The 22708-nt window shown below is 37.4% G+C and overlaps 1 protein-coding gene across 3 annotated transcripts in view; it reads right to left on the bottom strand.

Moving 5' to 3' along the window:
* Positions 1 to 22708, bottom strand: part of LOC149190684 (cell division control protein 2 homolog A) — a 49994-nt gene that overhangs the window by 14380 nt on the left and 12906 nt on the right. Inside the window, exons 5-8 of one of the 3 annotated variants that reach the window (XM_089412241.1) lie at positions 20569 to 20742; positions 20279 to 20442; positions 20042 to 20129; positions 4006 to 4035 (exon numbers count right to left, since the gene is read on the bottom strand). In XM_089412241.1, the coding sequence (XP_089268367.1) occupies positions 4021 to 4035; positions 20042 to 20129; positions 20279 to 20442; positions 20569 to 20742 (441 nt within the window). In that variant the 3' untranslated portion in view covers positions 4006 to 4020. Of the gene's footprint in view, positions 1 to 4005; positions 4036 to 20041; positions 20130 to 20278; positions 20443 to 20568; positions 20743 to 22708 lie in introns of those variants that run through there. The other 2 variants (XM_089412239.1, XM_089412238.1) reach the window with 2 other exon arrangements.

The following is a 22708-nucleotide window of genomic DNA, read 5'->3' as shown; positions in this document are numbered from 1 at the left end:
CTTTTGGTAGACTTTTCTAAATCCCTCAATTGGGAATAGGTTTTCATATTATCAAAAATGTCATCAGAGACACCATTAGGTCATGGAAGCCCATTTCAATACTCATTGTCGGCTACAAGATCATGGCTAATCAATGACTTTGAGGATCCAAATTGTGGCACAAAAGGTTGTTCAATAAGAACAAACATGTTTTGTGTAGGGGTGCTTACTATAGACACTATGGTTTCGACATGGGAAGCCTTAGAGTGAGACTATGAGACCAGCTTGCAATCTCTTTTTTCTAAAGATTTATTTTGGTCAAACCCTATGATCGAGTGGATGACTTTCATCACTTATCACTTGGATGTTGATTAGTGTGGAATATGGACCAAGTTGTGTGTCCATGGTGAACAATTTGTTCACTAATGCATCAGATTGTGTATCAGTCTACAACTCATTATCCCCTTTGATTTTGCTTCACCAATATATTCACTAGGAGTGACCCTTAGGACCTTATTTGTATGTTTTGAAAACTAATGCCTTCAGTTATTTATTGGAAGTAGCCCATCTTCGAGGACAAGGGGATATTGCTCCCAAATAGCTCTATCAACAACCATTTCGCTCATGATTCTCTTATGTCGATTAATCTTGATAAGGGTTCTGTTGGTAGGGTGAGGTTGTCCTCCTTAGTAGATTCCATCAACTTGGACATTTGACCTAGGGTGAGTATTATATATTTAGGCATTTCCTTTGGTGTGGATCTTCAATCAACGTTTGTGGAAATGGTGTATTTTGTGGTTACAAAGAAAACTTCATGTTTAGCATCATAAGGGCCTCCATATGTTAGGACATTGACCATGATTAGATGGATCCTACAAGCTTCGAATATATATTATCTTTCCTATTGGTTGCCTAGTAAAGCACAATTGTGGAGATTGGAGGAGATCTTGAGACCATAGCTATGGTCTAAGTATGGAAGACAAGTGCCTTCCTTTGGTCTATTTGGACGAATCGCAACAATAACAAGGGTTTAGTTTGATGGACGTTGTCACTCAAGGTTTCATTCTTCCCATCAAATGCTCAGTGACATGTTTGGACTCTGGAGGGTGATGCTCCATGGAAAAGAAAAAAAAATCGACAAGGTGTGGGGACTTTTGGTTTGTATGATATCATCTCTTCCCCCAAATTATTCCATATTCTAAGAGCCTTTATATTCAAGAGTATCTAGTCAGCATGGAAAGCAATGGTAATTTTCGTTAGGTGGAATATTTTAAGTGGTAAGGCAAGTTAGGATCTGGCATGGAAGATTTAAGGTGCTTACATTACGAACGTATCTCATTCTTTGGGTCACTAGTTATCATATTTTGGGAAGACTTGTGGGATGCAATGACTCAATCGAAGAAGGATTAGTGCTCCTTGGCTCAAGAGAATATCTCTATTGCCCCTCATAAACATTTGATTACAAAGTTGATAGGGGTCAGTTCTCAATGGGATTTGTTCAAAATGAACATTGGAATGTCAAGGCCATTTTCAAGGGATCAAGGGGGGGAACATTGGCAAGCCATTGTGATAGTATGACTTTCATTAAGTTTATTTCATATTGCATCAATGACATCCACTAGCCACAGTGCTCAAAGCAAGATGTATTTTAGTTGGTCCATCCACTATCTTATAAGTTTGAGAATATTTACACAATTTGTTATCTACTAGAGAATCCCCTCTAAAGGCCAAATTAACAAATAATAGGCTTTATAATGGTCTTTGTCATGCTTGTGACTTGTCACCATTTTGATATGGTGAAGCACGTCTTTTGGAAATGTTTGTTGCTAGGCATTGTTGGGTGTTCATTCAAGACCATTACTGTGTTCTTCTTAGGGGTCAAGTTACTTGGTGTGTTGCGTTATTTGGTGAACGCAATTATTTGGCTCACTCATTCATCATTGGGGATTTGGAAATGCTTGTCAGTTTTTGCTTCATTCACCTTCTTAAATATCAAGTGTAACTTTGTTTTTGTGAATGAGGTTTTCCCTCTACCCACTTTTATGTGTTACATGGCATGATACATCACTAATTATTAGCAAAAGAGGCATTGTTGATCAAAGAAGCTCAAGCTTTAGGTTCTTAGCTTATTCAAATTTTATTTTAGCTCTAATGGCTTTTTGGAAGAGGGTACAAAGTCCATTGTATATACCTCTATTACTAGAAACATGATAGGAACTCGCATTTCCCATAGAAAATAGCTAAGAAACAAAATAGGACAGAAAACACCATTTTCTACTGTCATTTCAGTTTCTAAGCACCTAAACATGTTTCTTAGTAAACAATGCTAAACAACCCTTGTTTCTCTTCCATTTTAATATAAAGGGCAAAGTGGGTGAGTGTTTGAATATTGTTTAAATATAACCAAGAAATAGAAACGGATACAAAGAATTTGATTCTTGTCTAATAACTGCGCTTTTAGTCTTGCTTTTTATACATATATTAAATATGGCTAGTCAAACACTTGTTGACTTGCATTCATATTCATACCACCATACACAATACTTCTATTCTTTTGCATTTTTGTTGTTTCACATCCTTCCTCAATACTTTTGTTTTTATATTGTTTCATGTCCTGTACTTTTGTCTTTCTATGGTTTCATGTCCTTGTCTACCTTTGTCTTAGAATTACTTTGTGTGTAGTTAAGGGACAAAAAACTCTAGTTATGAATCAATGAGACAAACTCCTTGCTTGCTCTCTAATTATGGAACCTAAAAGATGTTCCTATAGGCCATAGGGGAATCTTCACCTCAAAAATTGCATTGAAGCTCATGGAGAAATCGAGTGGACAATTCTTACAAATGTATGTTTCAAAGTAAAAAAATTAGACCTCACATGTCCAACCCTTTTGGGTTTTTGATTTACTAGGATCTCTCTCATTGGTTGTCAATGCTAGCATGCAATAACATGTAAGTCTCAATATGCTAGATATTTATGTCAACAATGCAACTACAAGGAAGAAATGCCTCATGCTAACATCATATTGAATGGTTACGAGCGAAGTATATACTTGCTTGATAAAACTCTCTTCCACATCCACTCCTAAATACCATTTGCAAATTTCTAATTGAAATTAATAGTAGATAAAGATAAAAATAAAACCATTGCAAATATTCACCTTGCGAAATTGAGCCAATAAATATTCATGTACTTGAAAATAATGTTAATCCAAATTGATGTTGATGAACTCTTATAGCTTAACAATCATTTTACCCTTCTTGTTAGTAGGCATAAAGTGTACACAATAGAAAGATAATATGGGCTAAAACCAATTGTAACTTCCATCAGGCTACCTAAGATTCATGCAACAAATACTAAGCTATATGACCAATTAGGTTCAAAATAACAATGCTCTTCCTCCTCTATAGAATAACATAATATCCTATAGATATTATGAGATCATGAAACCGTGCTTGGTATTGAGGGAATACTTGGTGATCTTTGGTGATAATGTTGTTTTCTAAAATCCATTTAATATTATATTCTACATGCTTATTAGATAATATGTTTGGGTCCTAATTACTTTCTGTAATGTGGGTTAGTAAATTTTAACAAAGGTTTAGATGATGGAACAAATGTCCATTGTTTTCTTAGGGCAAAGATATAGTTGATGGACAAATTTAACAAATCAATGAACAAGTTTTGTTTTGTTTCGTATCTCTCAATATTTCATGTATGTGAAACCTATCAACTATGTTTGTAGTTGTGTTTCTATTTCTCAATTTATTATCTAAATTGGGTTTCAATTTGGCCACTTCCATCTTACAAAAAAAAATCTCACTACTTCAATGGAAGAAGATTTGCAACATGTTTCCAAAGCAAGTCCAACCATAGATTAAAAGTACAAGGCTTCTTTACAAAGAACTCACTAACCTTAATCATTAGCATCAAAAGCTTATGACATGGGAAAAGTGAAATGCAATAATGTCCTAAGGAATCAGTGCATTAACCTTGTTAACAATGGCCATTGATTTGAAAGATTCCCTCCTTCCATTTCACCATTATTGAAGCAATATCTGGATAAGTTGCAAATAATATGAAGTAAAGACTTTTTCCTTCAAGAAAGTATATAAATCTCACTAGAAGAATTCGAAGTAGAAAAAATAAGTTCTAGAGAAAGTGTATGTAAGATTCCAAGCCACACGCACAATGTAAGTGTTTGCCATTATTAATCATGAAGCTATACAACTTCTCTTCAAGAAAGTTTGGCCAACAAAAAAAATCAACTTAGATTTGCCTTTTTAAGTACTTAATATAACAAGCAAGCATTATGTCAATAGCACCAGTGTTAAATGCATGAATACCAAATCTGATTTATATCCTAAGCAATTTATACCCAAAAAAAATGTTTAGCCCAATGACATATTTTCTGAATTGTCAAGTAAAAATACACTAGTATTTAACAATAAAATTTGCAACTGAAGCACAGGTAGAAAATCAATCACACAACAGAAAATTATAAAACCTACAATTTATTCTTCATTTTATTTCTCAGAATAACTGAGAGCTTCCTTATATGAAAAATGGCCCATGGGGAATTACAAAATTTTATACAACAACAAAACCTAGAAAATCTCAACCCGCTAGAAAAAACCTACTAGAGTTCTTGTACTCATTATCATCATTGCATTCTTCTTTATACATGTCTTGGAGACATTTGGGTTCATGAAGAAGCCTTGGGAGCTACATGCTAAGCTTCATGAGGAAACCCTACAAAAAGATAATGGCAAAGAGAGATGTCTTGCATGCTCTTAGAGAGATTGCTCCTATGTGATGCTAGGGCTTTTGCTTGTGATGACAAAGGGTTTTGCTATACATGTAAACCCTAGAGAAGAACATGATATTGAAAATGACAATGGTTGTTACAGCTCTTGATATAGAACTAGGGTTTCTACCTTAGAAGAAGAAATGGAGAGTGGAGCTAACACCTTGCTTGGTTTTGGAATCTTATTGTTTTGGGATGTAAGGCTAGGGAAACATCCCTAGGATGGACATGTAGATGTCAAGGCTAGTACTAGAGTTGTCTTACCATGTACTTGTGGTGCAACATGGCTAGGATTTGCAAACCCTAAGGAAGGAAATTAAACTAGTGTGAATAGCTTGTTTGATAAACACTTGTTGATAAAACTAGGGAGAACTTGCCGATGTTGATGCTTGCTTGCTTGTTGGAGATCTTTTGTGGCGTTTTGGGTTTTCGTGGTTTGCCTAGCTTGGGTTTTTGAGAGGTTTTGGAGAGTTTGAAAGATGGTAACAACTTTGTGATATAGTGGTATATACATGTACTACATTCTCTTTTTGTAGCTAGGTTGAGCCTAGGTTGAGGCCACCTCATATATTGGATGGAAAAACAATCTACCCAAATGGGATGCTATCACCAAGATTGTGTAAAGCTCGTTCGAGCTTGGACACCCCTTGAGATAGTTTAATTCACCCAAAGTGGCTTCCATCTCAACACCTCCCCATGAGGCTTGAACCTAAGACCTATTGGAGACTAAAGTTTAAGCCCCACTCAAGCCAATTGGTCTACACCCCATGGGTTACATGTACCGCATTTTTTTACATGTATACATATATGAAGTTTCCAACTATTCAATACTTATGGAATTGCAGATTTTATTTCCATCTTTTATTGCCTTCCTAGTTGTGTAATTTCCAGCACTTTTTCATTCGTAATTGACATATTTGAGAGCTGGAATTGTCATATTTTAAAACTGAAATTGCAAGTGAATAACACAAAATTGGAAGAAAGGGAGCAAATTTTCTGCCATAAAAACATGTTGTATTAAAATCATTTTCATATCTTCTTTATGCTTGGAAAAGTGTGTTGTAAGGCTAGAACTTGTTGCCATATGTTTGGTATCTTTTCTCTTGGGCTGCCTAGTGTTTTGGGTTTAAGTATTGATGAAATCCTTTGTCTATTGTTGTATACTAATCCTTCATATCAGCCCTAGGGCTTAAATTCATAGAGACTAGACCCACAACACCTCTAGTGTGAGCATGAAGTTAAATTTCCTTGACCTCAACACCTAGTTAATTAATTCCCAACCCCAATCCTTCATTCATTAAATTTAGAAATTACAAGGGCGCTCCCTTCCTATGATAATAGCCCACTAGGCAAAATACTACAACAAGAGCCTGGAACTAAGTGAGTTGATCAAAACCTAAAGAAATCTTGTTGGTTGATCTGAATCTCCCCCGTTGCCACTAACACATTCCCCAAACCCTACACACTTGAATGGAAGTCCTTGTCCATTCAATCATTGAAATTTCAATATCATTGTGTCTTGTGTGTCTTCTCCCTTAGTCTAGCCTTCCTTTTATAAGTTTGAATTATTGACTGAAACCACAACCCTAATCTCCAAAGTGATTGACGATTGAGATTAGATCTCAACATCACTTGAGATCAACGATTGAGATTCATCTAATTCACTAATGCAAATAACCTTTGCATTTCATTAGATTAACTCACCTTATCTTATAAAAAAGGATTACTTTAATAACTAAAGCAACTACTAAGGTTAAGGATATATTAGGTAACTTCCACGCGCCTAAACACTCAAGCTTGTGCAGCAATACCCGCACTAGCGACAATCAACACTCCCTCTTAGCGAATAATGTACTTTCTAAAGAGCTATCTAGAACTGGTTGTCCCTCTAGTTTTGGAACAATGTCCCATTAATCATCTTCTACCATGGGGATTTCCTCCAAACCTCTTGGTCTATTGCCTCTTCAAGGACTCTACTCATCAATGCCATATAGTTTGGAAACTTCTTCAAAGGCCTACTCTACTTGAATGTGATCCTAGAAGCCTCCACATGCTCTTGAGCATCCCTCAATGTCTACTCAAACCACCTAGGTCTCCTAACAAATTTAGTAGGTGCTACTAACACCTCCCCATTTGAAGGTTGACTCCCAAAACTAGAAGCATGTGCATGTTGCTCTACCTAGGTCCTCTATCATTGTTTGTAGCAACTCATGAGGCTTCCTGGATGCCAATTCTCCTTGAATCTAACAACCTTGCTCACAATCGTCTTCGTTTGCGCTGGTAAGAAAATCTTGTAAGCTTTTGAGGTCTCATTGTACACAATAAAAATCCCCTTCTGTCTTGAAGGTTCTAGCTTCATCCTTTTCTCTGTAGGAACATGGATGTATACTAGACAACCAAAGATGCGCAAGTGTTATATCTTTAGCTTCACCCTTGTAAATGCCTCTACGAGATTCTTCTCAACCAATATATTGTGAGGACTTATGTTCTACACATACATTGTTGTGTTACACGCCTCTATCCAAAGAAACATAGGAAATAACTAGTCATGTGGCATAGCCTTAGCAAAACCAATGATGGACCAATTCTTTCTCTTTACATACCCATTTTGTTGAGGGTTGTATGAGATAGTCATCCCATACTTATCTCCCTCTTAATACCTATCTCTTTGTAGAAATCTTTAAAGTCATTAGAGTCGTACTCTCCTCCATTGTCTAACCTCAAGACATTGATCCTCTTACCTATATGCTACTCCACCTAGGCCTTGAACTCCCAAAATTGACTAAAGACCTCATCCCTAGTCTTCATAAAGAAGATCCAACTTTTCCTAGATTGGTCATCAATGAATGTGACATAATATATTGCTTCCAATATCGATGCCATTGACATTGACCCACATACATCTAAGTGAATGATATCCAATATCCCCTTGGACCTACTCTCACTGCTCAAAAAACAAACTTGGCATTCTTACCAAGTGCACACCCTTTTCTACTTCTCAATGTTGAACTCTATAAGAACAATGACAATCTTCCTATAGTGCAAGTGTCTCATCTTCCTATGTCATAGCTCACACAAGTTGTCATTTTCATGTATCAACACCCAAACAAGTTTTCATGTCCACATGTACAAGTTGCTCTCTCTAACCCCAATGACCATTGTTGTGTGTCTTAGCTGGACTCCTCTAAACAAATGAGCACTTGCCCATTCATGAACATGACCTCATATCCTCTGTCACTGAGATATAGAGTAAGTTCTTCTTCAATCCTAGTACAAACAGCATGCCATTGGCTTCTAATGTTCCTCCTCATCCCAGCTTAAACTTTATGGCTCCAACCCCCTTCACTGCATACTTGGCATCATTACCAAGCTCCACATGTAAATTTGAGTCTCTCTTTGCTAAATTTCTAAATAGCTCTCATGCCTCTATCATATGGTTTGATGGACCACTATCCAAGTACCAAGAATTCCTTGCAATGGTGTTGGTATATAAACAAGAGACAAATGAGAAGTCCTTCTCGAGCTTCACTATAAACTCATTGAGTTCAACCATGTTGTCGTCTTTTGTGACTTCCTTTTCCCCTTCTTCAGACGCTGTGAAGCATATTACCTTTGAAACCCTTCCCTTTGCCCTTCTTGGCCATATTGACCAGAGCTAGGTTCCCTATCCATCTCCCTACCTATTGGCATTAGACTCCTCTCAAGTCTCTTCTTGGATGCGATCATCCCAAAGCCTCTCCTAATTAGGAAGTTTCTCCCGGGTGTAGATTTTGACAAATGGTTCCCAATGACTTTGGAAAACCATTCAATGCCACATTCATGAGTTATATGTCCTTCACTTTCTCCCCAATGGTTGCAAGTTGATCCAGTGTTTGGGTGATCCTCATGAAGTAACAGGGAACATTATTAAACCTTGACATCTTCATGGACCTGAGCCTATTTCTTAATGTCAGGCCAGGGTAACTCCACATTGAACAAGAGAGAAAACTGAGTGATATTATTCATTAGGTAACTCATGTTTATATACAAGAATAAAAACGGATCAGTTCATCTTCTAGATGACTGTCCAGTTCACCCATCCATTTCGGATTAGGTGTCAACATTCCCCCCCTTAATCTGAAGGGATGTTGGTGAGTCCAAGCATCGTTCTGAATCTTTCAAGCTTTTCTCTTCCAAGCGCTTTGGTGAAGATGTCTGCAATTTGCTCGTTTGTGGAACAATGACGGAGATGGATTGTTTTGGCCTCAACATGATGTCGGATCGGATGATATTTAGTATTGATGTGCTTAGTACGATCATGGAACTTTGGATTCTTGGCCAACTTTATTGCAGATGTGTTATCAATCATGAGTGGAGTAGATTGTATTTGTTTTATTTGCAAATCTTCAAGAATTTTCCTGAGCCACACAATTTCTTTCGTTGCTTTAGCTGCTACCACGTATTCTGCTTCTGTTGTGGAATCTGTTGGTACTGATTGTTTGCGTGATCTCCAGGAGACAACTCCTGATCCAAGACTCATAGCATATCCTGAAGTAGATACCCCAGTTTCTTTGTCTCCATCGAAGTCTGAATCAGAGTATCCAATCAAGTTGAAGACGTCCACCTGTGTATACTTGATTCCAAGGTCTTGAGTTCCCTTCAAGTACCTTAGAACTCTTTTTGCAGCAGACCAATGTCCCTCACAAGGCTTTTGCATAAACCTGGAGAGGATTCCAACAGCAAATGAAATGTCTGGTCTGGTAGTAGTGAGGTAGATGAGACTTCCTACAAGCTATCTATACTTTGTTGCATCCTCAAACTCCTTTCCTTCAATAGATGTGAGCTTCAAGTTTTGTTCCATTGGAGTAGAAAGGGGATTGCACTCTGTCATGCCAAATCGGTTTAACAAATCTCCAATGTATTTCTTTTGAGAAAGAAATATGGACTTTGGATGTTGGGTTACTTCAATGCCAAGATAATAATGAACATAGCCCAAATCAGTCATTTCAAAAAATTTTCCTAATTCTTTCTTTATGGATGCAATATAGCTTTCATTGTTCCCTGTCATTAAAAGATCATCTACATATACCACAAGATATACAATTGTTTTGCCAATTTTCTTGACAAATAAAGTTGCATCATCAAGATCAAAATGTTTGAAGTTGAGTTTCAGAAGATGCTCAGTTAGTTTTTCATACCAGGCTCGTGGTGCTTGTTTGAGGCCATACAAGGACTTCACAAGTTTGCATACTTTGTGTTCATGTCCTTTCATAGCAAATCCTTCAGGCTGGGACATAAAAACATTCTCTTTTAAATCTCCATTCAAGAATGCAGTTTTTACATCCATTTGATGGACTTTCCAACCGTTCTGAGCAGCTAGTGCAAAGAGTGTCCGGATGGTGGCCCATTTTGCTGTGGGAGCAAAAGTTTCCTCATAATCGACCCCTTCCTTCTGTGCAAAACCTTTTGCCACAAGCCTAGCTTTGTGCTTGTCAAGTGAGCCATCAGCTTTGTACTTGTTCTTGTAGACCCACTTGCAGCCAATAGGTTTGGTTCCAAATGGAGAATCAACCAGCTTCCAAGTGCCATTCTTTATGAGGGCATCATACTCCTTCTGCATCGCTTCTTTCCATTCATCGTGAGAAGTAGCTTCTTTAAAGGAAGTTGGTTCAAAATCTGTAGACAAGTTCAATTCACAATCATAAGTAACATCCATATCAACAGGTGAATTAGAGTTATCTACATCACCTCCATCTTGTTGGTTTGTATTTCTGGTTCCTGTTTTTCCAATTTCATCAGGATGAACACTTTCAAGTGTCTTTGTCAGCCACTTTGGGGGACCTTTCTGAGATGGTCCAGGCTGTTCTGTTGATTGAGTTGGGACTGAATCAAGATTAAGTCTCCCAATTCTATCAATTACATCACTTAAAGCATCATCCGTTGTTGGAGTGTCATGCAGGGGAAATTGTTCTTCAGAAGAAGATTCCACATGTTGATCTAGTATAGGAATCCCCCCTTCAAGATGTGGAATCTGATTATCAAACTCTTGAAATGATTTCGGTTTTGTGAATCTATCCAAGCGATCAAGTTGCCGCTCAACAACACTGTCAGATTTGGATGATTCAAGAAAAATGACATCTCTAGATAAAACAAACTTTTTATTTACTTCATCATAGAGGCGGTATGCTTTAGATGTGTTTGAATACCCCAGGAAGATACACTTACGACTTCTAGCACCAAGTTTGTTTCTATGTACCTTTGGTATTAAAGCATAACAGGTGGAACCAAAAATCCTGAGATGTTTTACCGAAGGAACATGTCCATACCACAATTCATAAGGAGTCTTGTTTCTTATAGCACTAGATGGACATCTATTCTTTATATATGCAGCACATAGAACAGCATCAGCCCAAAACATTGTCTTTACATTTTTGAAGAAAAGCATGGATCGTACCATATTCAAAATTGTTCTGTTCATTCTTTCAGCTACACCATTCTGTTGAGGATTATAAGGCACAGTTGTTTGATGTTTAATCCCATGTTGGCGAAGATAGTGTTCAAATTCATTTGATGTATATTCTTTTCCATTATCAATGCAAATAGACCCAATATGAGATTGTGCATCATTTTCAATCCATTTATGAAAATTCTTGAATGTTTGAAAAGCATCAGATTTGTTCTTCAAAAAATAAACCCAACACATTCTGGTGTAATCATCAATAAATGTCATGATATATTTATTTCCATTTGCAGAAGGAACAGGCATTGGACCACATAAATCTGAATGAATAAGTTCAAGCTTCCTATGTGCTCTTGAATGTGAATCATGAAAAGACTGTTTGCTATGCTTTCCTAGAATGCAAGCATCACATTGTTTATGTTTTCTAGGAATTGTAGGCAAACCAGCAACACCATTTTTCTTCAACAAGCGGAGACTATCATAGTTTAAATGTCCAAATCTAGCATGCCATAATAAACTTGATGGAAGTGCACCTTCTTCATGATGAGAAATATATGAGAAATGTTGTGCATGAGCATAGGTTCCTTGCAGTTTAAGAAGTCTTTCTTCTTCTATACCCCTCATGACAAGTGAGTGGTCAGATGCCTTTCTTACCTCAAGCTTGCCATCAAACATGTGAATGGAGTGACCTTGCTGGCGGATGTGGACCAGGGACAGCAAGTTTCTCTTGCGCTGTGGGAGATATAGAACATGATCCAGAAGAAAGTCTAGAAGACCAGGCAGTTTAAGCCTGATTGTGCCAAGCCCTGATGGCTTGATTTTTGACTGATCTGCAAAGTATATTGCTCCATCAACATTGTCAGTGAAATCTTCAAAGAAATCTTTCCTATGAGTCATATGACAGGTTGCTCCTGAATCAAGCAACCAGTCATTTTTTGAAGAAGCAAGTGAAGCATTAAACAAATCTTCATTTACTCCAATGTTACATTGTGCCTCAATATAGTGAGCGGATTCAGGTGCTTTACCTTTGTCTGTGTCATCAGTTTTACCTTTCTGCTGATTTCTTCTCTGCTCAACTTTGTCCCATGGTAGCTTGCATGTAGAAGCATCATGTGATCCATTTCGTTTGCAGCGAATGCAATGCAGATCTTCCTTTTCTGCTTGAGAATGTCTGCCCCCCCTGCCTCTGAAGTATTTTCCTCTTCCTCTTCGTCCACCTCTTCCTCTTGTAGAATCTTGAGCAGGATGCTTTTCTTTATGAGCAAGGCAAACAGTCTCTTCAGAAGATTCAGGGACTGTTTTCTTTCCAAAGGCTTTCTCTCTTTCAGCAAACTTTTTCACAAGAGACTCAAAGGTTATGTCTTTAAGATTTCCATTTGCTTGTAAAGACTCAAGATAATTAGAGTAGGTAGGATAGAGTGCTTTGAGAAAGGCAATAAGAGAGATATCCAGCTCAACCTTAGTGGATTTAATATCATGCATTATAGACTTTATTTCAGATGCAAGAGCAAGGGGGTCATTATTTTTCAGTTCAAGAGTGAAGAGTTTAATCATGAGCTGAACAACTTCAAGTGCAGAGTGTGAATCATAGAGTTCTTTCAGCTTTTGTAAAGCTTCAAAGGCAGTGGAATAGGATGAAATATGACGACTTACTTCTTCATTTACAGATGTTGCGATCAATGCATAGGCTTTGTTATTCTTGTTTTCCCAGATGACAAGTTCTTTATCTGATGTAGGCTGCACAGGGTCTTTGTCTTCTTCTCCGACACACACTCCTTTCCACAGCTCATTGTAGATGAGGGTGTGTTTTACCATCCGAAACCATTCTGAATAGTTCTCCTTGCCAGTGAGAACTATTCCTACCATAGAAATGATTGAATGCATTTTGTAAAAAAAAACTTCTGCTGATAAAAAAATATTCTGCTGATATACAGTGAAACCAATGTTGCACGAAGCGAGAGCGAAACGGAAGCGCGGAAGCGGAAGCGGGAGCGCGGAAGCGTCATTTTCCAAAAATCTAGGAAGCGAAGCGTCCGCGGAAGCGTCTGCTATATATATATATATTTTTTTATATTTTTTTGCATTTATACTCAAAACGAACATCCCAAATACCAAATTAATTGTAGAAGACATGAAAACATGCATATTTTTGCATAAATCAAGATTTACAATATTTTATCAAAATTATATCTTATTATCCCGTTAATAATTTATCTTATTATCAGGTTAATAATTTTTAATAATTAAATTGAAAATTTGAAAAATTTATTCCAAAATATACACATTTATTCAACATAAAAATAAATTTTATTAAAATAATATATTCGCACATTCCAAATAAACACATTTATAACAAATTTTATGTAGATAAATATGGAAAAAAGAAGAATTTAGTTTATTCGAAATAAATACATTGATACTAATTTTTATGTAAATAAATAGGGAGAAAAAGAAGAATATAGTTTTTTTAAGCTTTTTCGAGAGAGCAATGTTTAGAAAATTTCCGTTGTATGATAGGATACGATCCCCTCAAGTTCAGTGGCAAAGCACGATTATGATTTTGGTATAAAAGTGTCAGTGCTTTTAATGGTAATATATTCACACATTCCAAATAAACACATTTATAATAATTTTTATGTAAATAAATATGGAAAAAGCAAGAATTTAGTTTTTTCCAGAGAGCAATGTTAAGAAAATTTCCGTTGTATAATAGGATATGATCCCCTTAATTTCAGCATCAAAGCGCGATTATCCAAAAAGCTTCCGTGCTTTGGGAAGCAGAAAGCAGCTCCCAGAATTCTTTTATTTATTATAAGAAAACCCCGAAGCAGACGATTCCATAAACACTGCCTGCTGCGTGTGCTCTTGTGAATGTGGTTTTCTAGTGGTAATACTCTTGTTGTGTATTCTTGTCTCTGTTTTGCGAAATAGTCTCTCTCCGTTGATATGGCTGGAATAATAGTATATCAAACTTTTTCTGCTAACTGGAAATGCCAGCATCTGCTTATTATTTCGTTATGGCTCTGTGTATTTCTTACTTTGATGGAATGCATGTATGCTGCTAATTCGGCGCTTCGGGGCCCACGCTTCCTAAAAACCAGGAAGCGCTTTAAAAAAGATGAATCGCGCTTCGGAATTTTCGGAATCGCGCTTCCGGGGGCGCTTCCTGAACGCTTCCGTACGGAGCACGCTTCCGGCCTAGGATCCGGGGGGGGGGGGGGGGGCGCTTCCTGCAACTATGAGTGAAACTGTACTCAAAAGGGCATTCTTAAAAATTTCAAATCTCTTCCAATAAATGCCTCAATACTTCAAGCTGCAACATATTTTCTCCAAATTTATTTCTTTAAATCCCTCCAAAAGCATCCAGTATTACAAATATTAAGTATCACTTCAAAATGTAGTAAATGCCCATAAAATATTACATATTACATCAACCTTTTAAATGCACTACAAGTCAGATTAACAAACTATGTAGGAGCTTGATGTCAATGCTCTCACAAAAAAATCGAAACATGAATTCTTTCACCTTCGAACGCAGAATATGGAAACATGTTCACCATCTCTCCTTTTCACCACCCAACTGTCGTACTTTGCAACCCCCAAGGTAGCCGCTTCTTGTCCTCCAACGAGAACAATGTTACAAACCAGTGGAAGTGCTGGCTCTTCGACTTCACACGATAACCGACAGCGCACCTGGGCAACGAATTCTCCTTTTGCAGAAGGAGAATAGACAGTTTATCTCAAACGCAAAAATCTCAAAATCTCAAACGCACCAACGGACAGCAAAATCTCAAACGCACCATACAGGCCACGGACAGCAAAATCTCAAACGCACCATACATAGTCTTTGAAGTCACATACAGTTCAAACACATGTAGCAGTTTAAAATGCACCAGGTCACGACCTTAAAAGACATTCAACGCATAACATATAACACAACACAATCTCCCCTGGCAGACGCACCAAATGAGATGGCGGCTTTAAAATGGTGTAAAATATAAATTTCAATATCACTTGTTCAGGTCTCACCCCAACCGTTACTGTCTCGAGCACCCGTTTGGTAAGCGAGCTCCACAGCTCTTATACAGTCCTCTTCTGCAATGCGAATCCTTCTCCATTGCAGCCCCTCTCAATCTCGGTCTTCCACAGGTCTTGCAGCAACACTCAATTGAGATTTGAAAAAAAAACGGTGGTGGGTATTTTAGAGACCGCAGACATGGCTGCCATGACCGAATACGAAGTCCAGGCAAAGCGTCCTCAAGGAGCGTTAGAATGGGTGAACTATTGTGTAATCAAAGCGAAAAGAGAGAAGATTGTAGATGGAGGTGATGTAGGAATTCTAATGACTGTAAGCGCCAACGACAGAAACAAAATTCCTCCGCAAACTCACGGTTTCAAAAGGGACACATTACGCTTTCTTCGCCCTTAGTAGACAAAACAGCAGCAAGACCTGGGCGTATGGAAAAAACGGAATTTCACACAGTCAGGATGCGCAGAGAATGAAACGTTCAGGCATGGCCAGGCATTGATTCTTTCTGCGCCAGGCAGAGGCAGAGCAGCGCAGGACAGAGCAGCACAGTGCTCAGGGCAAGAGTTACAACCTATTTTGGGACCTGTGCTCTGATACCATGTCAGGCCAGGGTAACTCCACATTGAACAAGAGAGAAAACTGAGTGATATTATTCATTAGGTAACTCATGTTTATATACAAGAATAAAAACGGATCAGTTCATCTTCTAGATGACTGTCCAGTTCACCCATCCGTTTCGGATTAGGTGTCAACACTTAAGATCATCTTCATGTTCATGGTGTCACTCTAGAATGGGTCCACTAGAGCTTTAAACATCTCCCTTACTTTTGGAACCCTTCCCTCTGTCCTTCTTTGACATACTGACCAGGGCCAGGTTCTCCTCTCCATCTCCCTACATGTTTGCTTTAGAATACTATCAAATCTCTTCTTGGATGCAATCATTGAGCCGAGAGGCTCATTCTGCAGCCCAGTATGATGTGTAATGGTGTATGTCCATCATCAAAGTTGAAATTTTGCTCATGTCGGCCAAAATAAAAAATCTAAAAATTAAAAATCTAAAAATTAAAAAAATAAATAAATAAATAACTATACAAAACATTTAAATAATGTTGACTCAATAAAAAAATTTGCACATGAAGAAATTGGATCCCCCTCGGCTCATGTTAGATCCGTATTTAAGATGGATCTATGTTGGTACTAAAGCCTCTCCCAATTGGGAAGTTTCTCCTACGTGCAAATTCCTTTGAAAAATGATTCATATGACTTGCAAAAACCATTCAATGACACATTCACAAGCTCTTTGTCCTCCACTTTCTCCCCGATGGTTGTAACGTGATCCTATTCTAGGTGATCCTCATGAAGTAACAGTGGTAACATTATCAAGCCTTGACATCAAGATGAATCTAAGTGTGTTTCTTAAGATCATCTTTCTATTCATGTGGTTACTCTAGAACAGGTCCTCTAGAGTTTTGATTTGGAAAGGACATTATGAACATTGTTGATTTACAAAAATTTCACTTATGCATACACACACACACACACACACAAATTTTGCAGACATCGTGTCGGCAAAAAAATCACCGAGAGATAGGAAAAGAAAATATTGCAAAATATAAACAAATGCAAAAAAATAGAAAAATATCGCGATAAGGCAATATTTTCGATCATCTCACGAGAACGTTACGACACCTAAGAGAGTATTTTGAGACATTCGTGATCGAAAAGATCACAATATTTTCGAAATATATTATCATTGCCACGAGAAAAAATGGAAAACCACAATAATATCGTAATGTTTGCAACAGTTATACATCACAATAACATTGCCACATTGTGATTATTGACAAGCGGCGATTTTATCAACCAAAAAAGGGGGAAAATTGTAAAAATAAAGATAGAATCACAATAAAATCCTAAAAACCACAACTCAGTCCAAAAAATCGCCTAATGTCACTTTTTTGTACTTTTTATTTTGCAGACTTTTACCAATTTTTACAGAAATTTTCTCAATTTTTATGATTTTTTCATTTTTTGGACCCTTGCTGATTTTATCCCATAGCTGATTTCAGCATCATTGATACACACACACCCTTGAAGAACCCCAACATTATAATTACATCTATATAATATTATATAAATATAAAATTTATCGCTTAAATTCTCCATATGAACATAAAATTATATATTATATTATATAGTAAAATATTATTACATTATCTTTTTAATATTAATATAAATATATATATATATATTATTATTATTAATAAAATATATGTTAATTTATGTTTTATTTTAAAGATTATAATATATATACATGAATTTAATGGTGAACCTCATTCAAACCTTATCAAACGATTCGAATTCAAATCAAAGTTAATTGTTGTTGAACTCAAATTTGAACCCGAACCATGTCCCATAGCTCGCAACCACACCCATTCTAAAAACCACATACCTTGGCAACTTACTTCTGTGGTAAATATGCCAAAATCCCATTCAGCCCATGTATGTAATATTGGGTTGATATCTTCCGATTGGGGCTATGTTCATACCCTTCATCTTTTGTAGCAAGCCTTTCGTAGTTGGATCCTTGCATGGAGATAGCATCCCCATGTCCTAGTCACAATCACTTGTTCTTTTCTTCAATTTCCTCAAACTTGCATCACACTGCAAATCTATACACATAGGTAGAGACATTTTTCTCACATGCATCGAGACAATCCATTCTTATATGAAATCACTTATCCACATTTTACCTCGCTTTCTCTGATGGTCCCTAGCCATTGTCAACTTTACATGCAATTACTTTGACATTTATCCAATATATCTTACCAGCTCAAGTTATTCTATTTTTTAATCCAATAGATTGAAAAATCATAACAGCAACCTGGCCTTTTGTCACACCTTTAATACCCCTACCAGTTTATGATGTAAATATGTGTACCTTGATATTAGGCTAGTGAATCGGAGTCATTTTGCGGGCCTATATGTGCAAATGTATATATGTTTTATATTTTGGAGCTAGCATGCCTACACATAGATGTCGATTTTTGTTTATGTGGCAAGAGGGCCAGGATTATAAATACGATGCAACTGATGTGCTTATTTTTATAATAAAGTAATATAAAATAGGTTGGCTGTGAAGCCCACTCCACGGAAAAGAGTATTGGGGGTAATGCAACTCCATTGTGACAAGCAAAGAGATGTTGGATGGCAAGTGGTGGTCATAGGGACACCTAGGGCCCACATGGCTTCCGTGTGCCACATGGCCGAGAAAGGCCATGCAATGATGGGCAGTATACACACACACAAGGCTCACCAATTGGTTGCTCAGGACCAAAAGTCCAAACTATCCTCTAAACAGTCATCAGAATCATAATATTCATTCTCCTCATAATCAGGATGCCTCTGGGCAAGTGTGTGTGTGTGTGTGTATGCACAGACACAGACTTGCCTAGAGGCATCCTGATTATTAGGAGGATGAATACTACGATTTTGATGACTGTTCAAAGGATAGTTTGGACTTTTGGTCCTGAGCAACCAGTTGGAGAGCCCTGAGATTGGATTCTGATACCAAATGTAAGTTGTTTCGCTTTGTGGCCTGGAAGGTGCCTGAATAGCCCTAAAGAAACATGACTGTTGGGTTGGCACCTTGGCAGTGGATGGCCTAGAGGGTGGTTGGAGCCCTAGAGCAACATGACAGTTGGGTTGTCACCTTGGTCGTGGAGGTACAATTATTTCTAGTTTACCCTTGCCTATGGAATTATAGCCATGCCTCAGGTGTGACCTGTAGTTGAAATCCATAAACCACGTGATCTCTTGCAAGGCGGAACATGGAGGGCCCATAGCCACTCAGACTATTTTTTACAAGATAAGTGTTCCATTCTATGTGCCATATTAATTACTGAATTTATGTTGAATTCTATGTAGTGTCTATGTTTATGCGTTTGTCTGTAACTTCATATGCATTCGTATGTTTGATTGTAAATCCTAAAGTGGGCATACGTTGCATTAATTGAATATAATGAGAGGCATCAATCTGTATGAATCCATCTGTGAACCTTAGTTAGGGTTTGATGTTAATGTGCTCAAACGTGCATAAATTAACTGCTAATTTTGTTGTATGATTAATTATTTCAAGTCCATGTAAGTTAAATAATAATATTCAATCAATTGGAATGCATTCATGTTAACCAGAAATTTTCCCTTTTCCAGAATGTTCAGGGCATGGTTATGGTTTTCGCTTCCATGGAGAAATCACGTGTTTTAAGTGTTGTGGATGTGGTAGCGTTGCCCAGCAAGAGGCTGGGGACGTTACACACCAATTTCACATGTGTTCTAATTTACAACTAACTAAGCAGGCTCATGGTAAACAATACATGTGACCAATAACATGCTTTATATTACAATGTTGATGCTACACCATTGTGCTTATACCATAGAGATCATTTTATTTATCTGGCATATTTTAATGATCCTCTACATCCATATATGACTCATTTCTTGTTCATCTGAGGGATGCAACTTCTTGAACTTCAGGTTATAACTTAACTCACCCCTCGAGTGGAATCTAGAACATAACAGAATTAGTAGTAAAAGATTCAACAAAAAAATTGTTTTCTAAGGATGCCCAAATACAGTAAAACTACATAGGTAAATTACACCTTATAACGTGCATGGACATTGGTACACCTAGGCCTACAGCCAAAGACATGGAAAAGCAATGAAGGTGTCAATATTGATGGTTGCATTGGAAACCTTTCCACAACAGTACATGGAATAAAGAAATACCTTGGCTGGCCACTTTGGGAAGGCTGACTTGAAGTCAGGCAGAGAGGTGACTCCTGGCCATGTTTCTTCATTTGGCGTCCCCAGCACTCTTGGAACACATTACAAGACAAACCTAGTCATTGAAGAATAACTTCCAATGTGTCTTAAAAGCAGCATACATATTGAGAATGTGCTGAATTTCTAAGAAGCAAAATAAAGCTATTGAAGCAAAAAGCATATGAAATCGTCTAAAGCTACCTAAATATCTTAAAGAGCTCATCAATCTCTGAGTCTCCTGGGAAAAGTGGTCGCTGATTAACCATTTCAGCAAAGATACATCCAACAGACCAAACATCAACAGGAGTCGAATAATGTCGGGAACCAAGTAAGATCTCTGGTGCACGATACCACAATGTAACCACCTGGGGGAAAACACATTAAAATTATTCTTCAGGGAGATGCTGAAGGTTTAACATACAAATTCCATTTATTGATACAAATTCCAAATGTACAGACAAACCTCTCTCTAGCTGAAGAACTGAATTTACCTCATGAGTAAAGGTCCTCACTGGAATTCCAAATGCCCTGGCAAGTCCAAAGTCAGCAAGTTTCAAGGCGTTGGTTTTGCGGTCAATAAGCAAATTTTGCGGCTTCAGATCACGATGAAGAACTCGATGCGAATGACAATAGGCAATGCCACGCAGAATCTGATACAGAAATGTCTACAAGGTAAAATCAAATCTGTCAGAATTTTAACCTTCCTTTAAGTTTGTTATGAAATTAGTGCTATAGTGGTCTAGAGAACCTAGATCCCAAACAAGACAGTAACAATAAATCAAGAAAGCCAAATGAAGAGAAAGAGTGAAACTATAGCATTTTTAACAGCATTGCTTGAAAAATTATTGCAAGAGGTTCACTGAAATTAGTTAAATATGAAAGACCAGATCAACCGACATATGCAGTAATTCATGAGTGTCACTTCACACAAAAGAAAAAAATGTCTGTTAGTCTATCAGAACTGCAATAGCAATCACAAAAAGGAAAAATGCAACAATAGAGTTCCTTCTCTCAGAATCACAATGAAAGAAAAGCCAGCATCCAGCATCTTCAAATCTATGATAAGCGCATGAATCTGTAAAAATTTATGTATGCAGTAAGGACAGTCTGTAAAAAAATAAGTTTCTCCATATTTGAATTGTCGTTTATATAACCATGTTTTCTTCATTAGTTTTAACAATTTTAACTAATTGTCCAAATCATTTAATCAGGAAAGGATAATGATAAACCATGTTATTTTATGCATAGATGTGCAACAAAAATGCTTGTCATATGTATTGAAAATTCACTCGCCTAACATGTATTTTACTGAAAACATGATACTGGAATTAATCATTCAAGTAATCAACCTATCACTAGGGATGGAAGAGAAGGAACTAGTGGATTTCTCACAAGATCACTTGGAGAATCTGTGTGAGGGTTACATCTTTCCATCGCAGAAAGAAGTATTTGAAGAATGGAGTGGAAAGGGGAACTGCTATATTGAAGATAAAAACTTGAAAGGAAGGATTATTTGTTCTGATACAAAACTAGACATTGGTGATGGTTTTTCATGTTCGAATATGAAGGGGCGACTTATGGGAACAGAGATCCCATTGGTGTCTGGCAGGACTGAATTGGGGATAAGATAGAGAGTTGGCATGGGGCTGATTCAATGAAGAGGCATGCTCAATCCAGAAGGTGGATTACCTTTGGGACCTTCCACAAGTAAAGACTCTGCAGAGGGGATCATCATGGCAGGGAATGCCCAGTCACAAAGGACCACAGTTCAGGAAGACGCCATTCATGAGAAGACAATCACAATATTGAGCAATGAGAGGCTTCAGTCTCCTTCTCAAGGTTCAGCTAGCAGGGTTTTATCAAAAGGACAACAATTCAAAGGCAAAGAGGGTTTTGGAATCACATTCATAGACAGAGCAAGTCAAAGACCTCAACTATCTAAACAAACTATTAGAGGTGGGAAAGGCTCTCACAAAACTCTTTGAATCTTTCAGCTTTCATTGCAAATGCTAGTAGTGTAGTTTTCGATGAAATTAGACAAACAGACACTGAGGGGTTGAAGATGGGAACAAAGATGTGTTAGGTGACAAACTAAGCCTGGTGAATCGAAGTTAAGTCTATCAAGAGGAAGGAAAATCATCTCAATGGAGGAGAGGATTAGGGAAAACGGAACCAAGAAAGGGCCACCTGTTTCATCATGGGAAGGAAAGGATGAAGCTATCCATAAATCCTGAATATTATAAATGAGAAAGCCTTCCTATAATCTTTGATTGCTCAGATGATAAGACTCCAAGGAAAATCGCAAAGAACTTCAACACAATGAGTGGAAAAAGCGTGAAAGAGGAAATTGGGCTATTCACCAACCTTCTCTCTAGAAGCAAGAGACCAAATTACTTTCATTTTTAGAAGTAGATAAAGTCACACTTAGGGATGGTCATTATGTGTTCCCTTTGAACAAATGGACTCCCTGCTTTGATCCTCGAAGGAAAGAGAACATAAATCACCTATATGGATTGAATTACCCAACATAACTTTAGAGATCTAGGATGGAGATGTTTATGGGGCCATCAGAGATAGAATTGGCATATTATTTGTTAGGAATGAGAGAACCAAGAGGATGGAGAATACCTC

This window comes from Pinus tabuliformis, chromosome 3_1 (assembly GCF_031772625.1).
Source record: "Pinus tabuliformis cultivar Carrire ecotype Pingquan chromosome 3_1, CPIR1, whole genome shotgun sequence".
In the NCBI taxonomy this organism is placed as follows: Eukaryota; Viridiplantae; Streptophyta; class Pinopsida; order Pinales; family Pinaceae; genus Pinus; species Pinus tabuliformis.
This window is presented reverse-complemented; position numbering and strand designations above follow the sequence as displayed.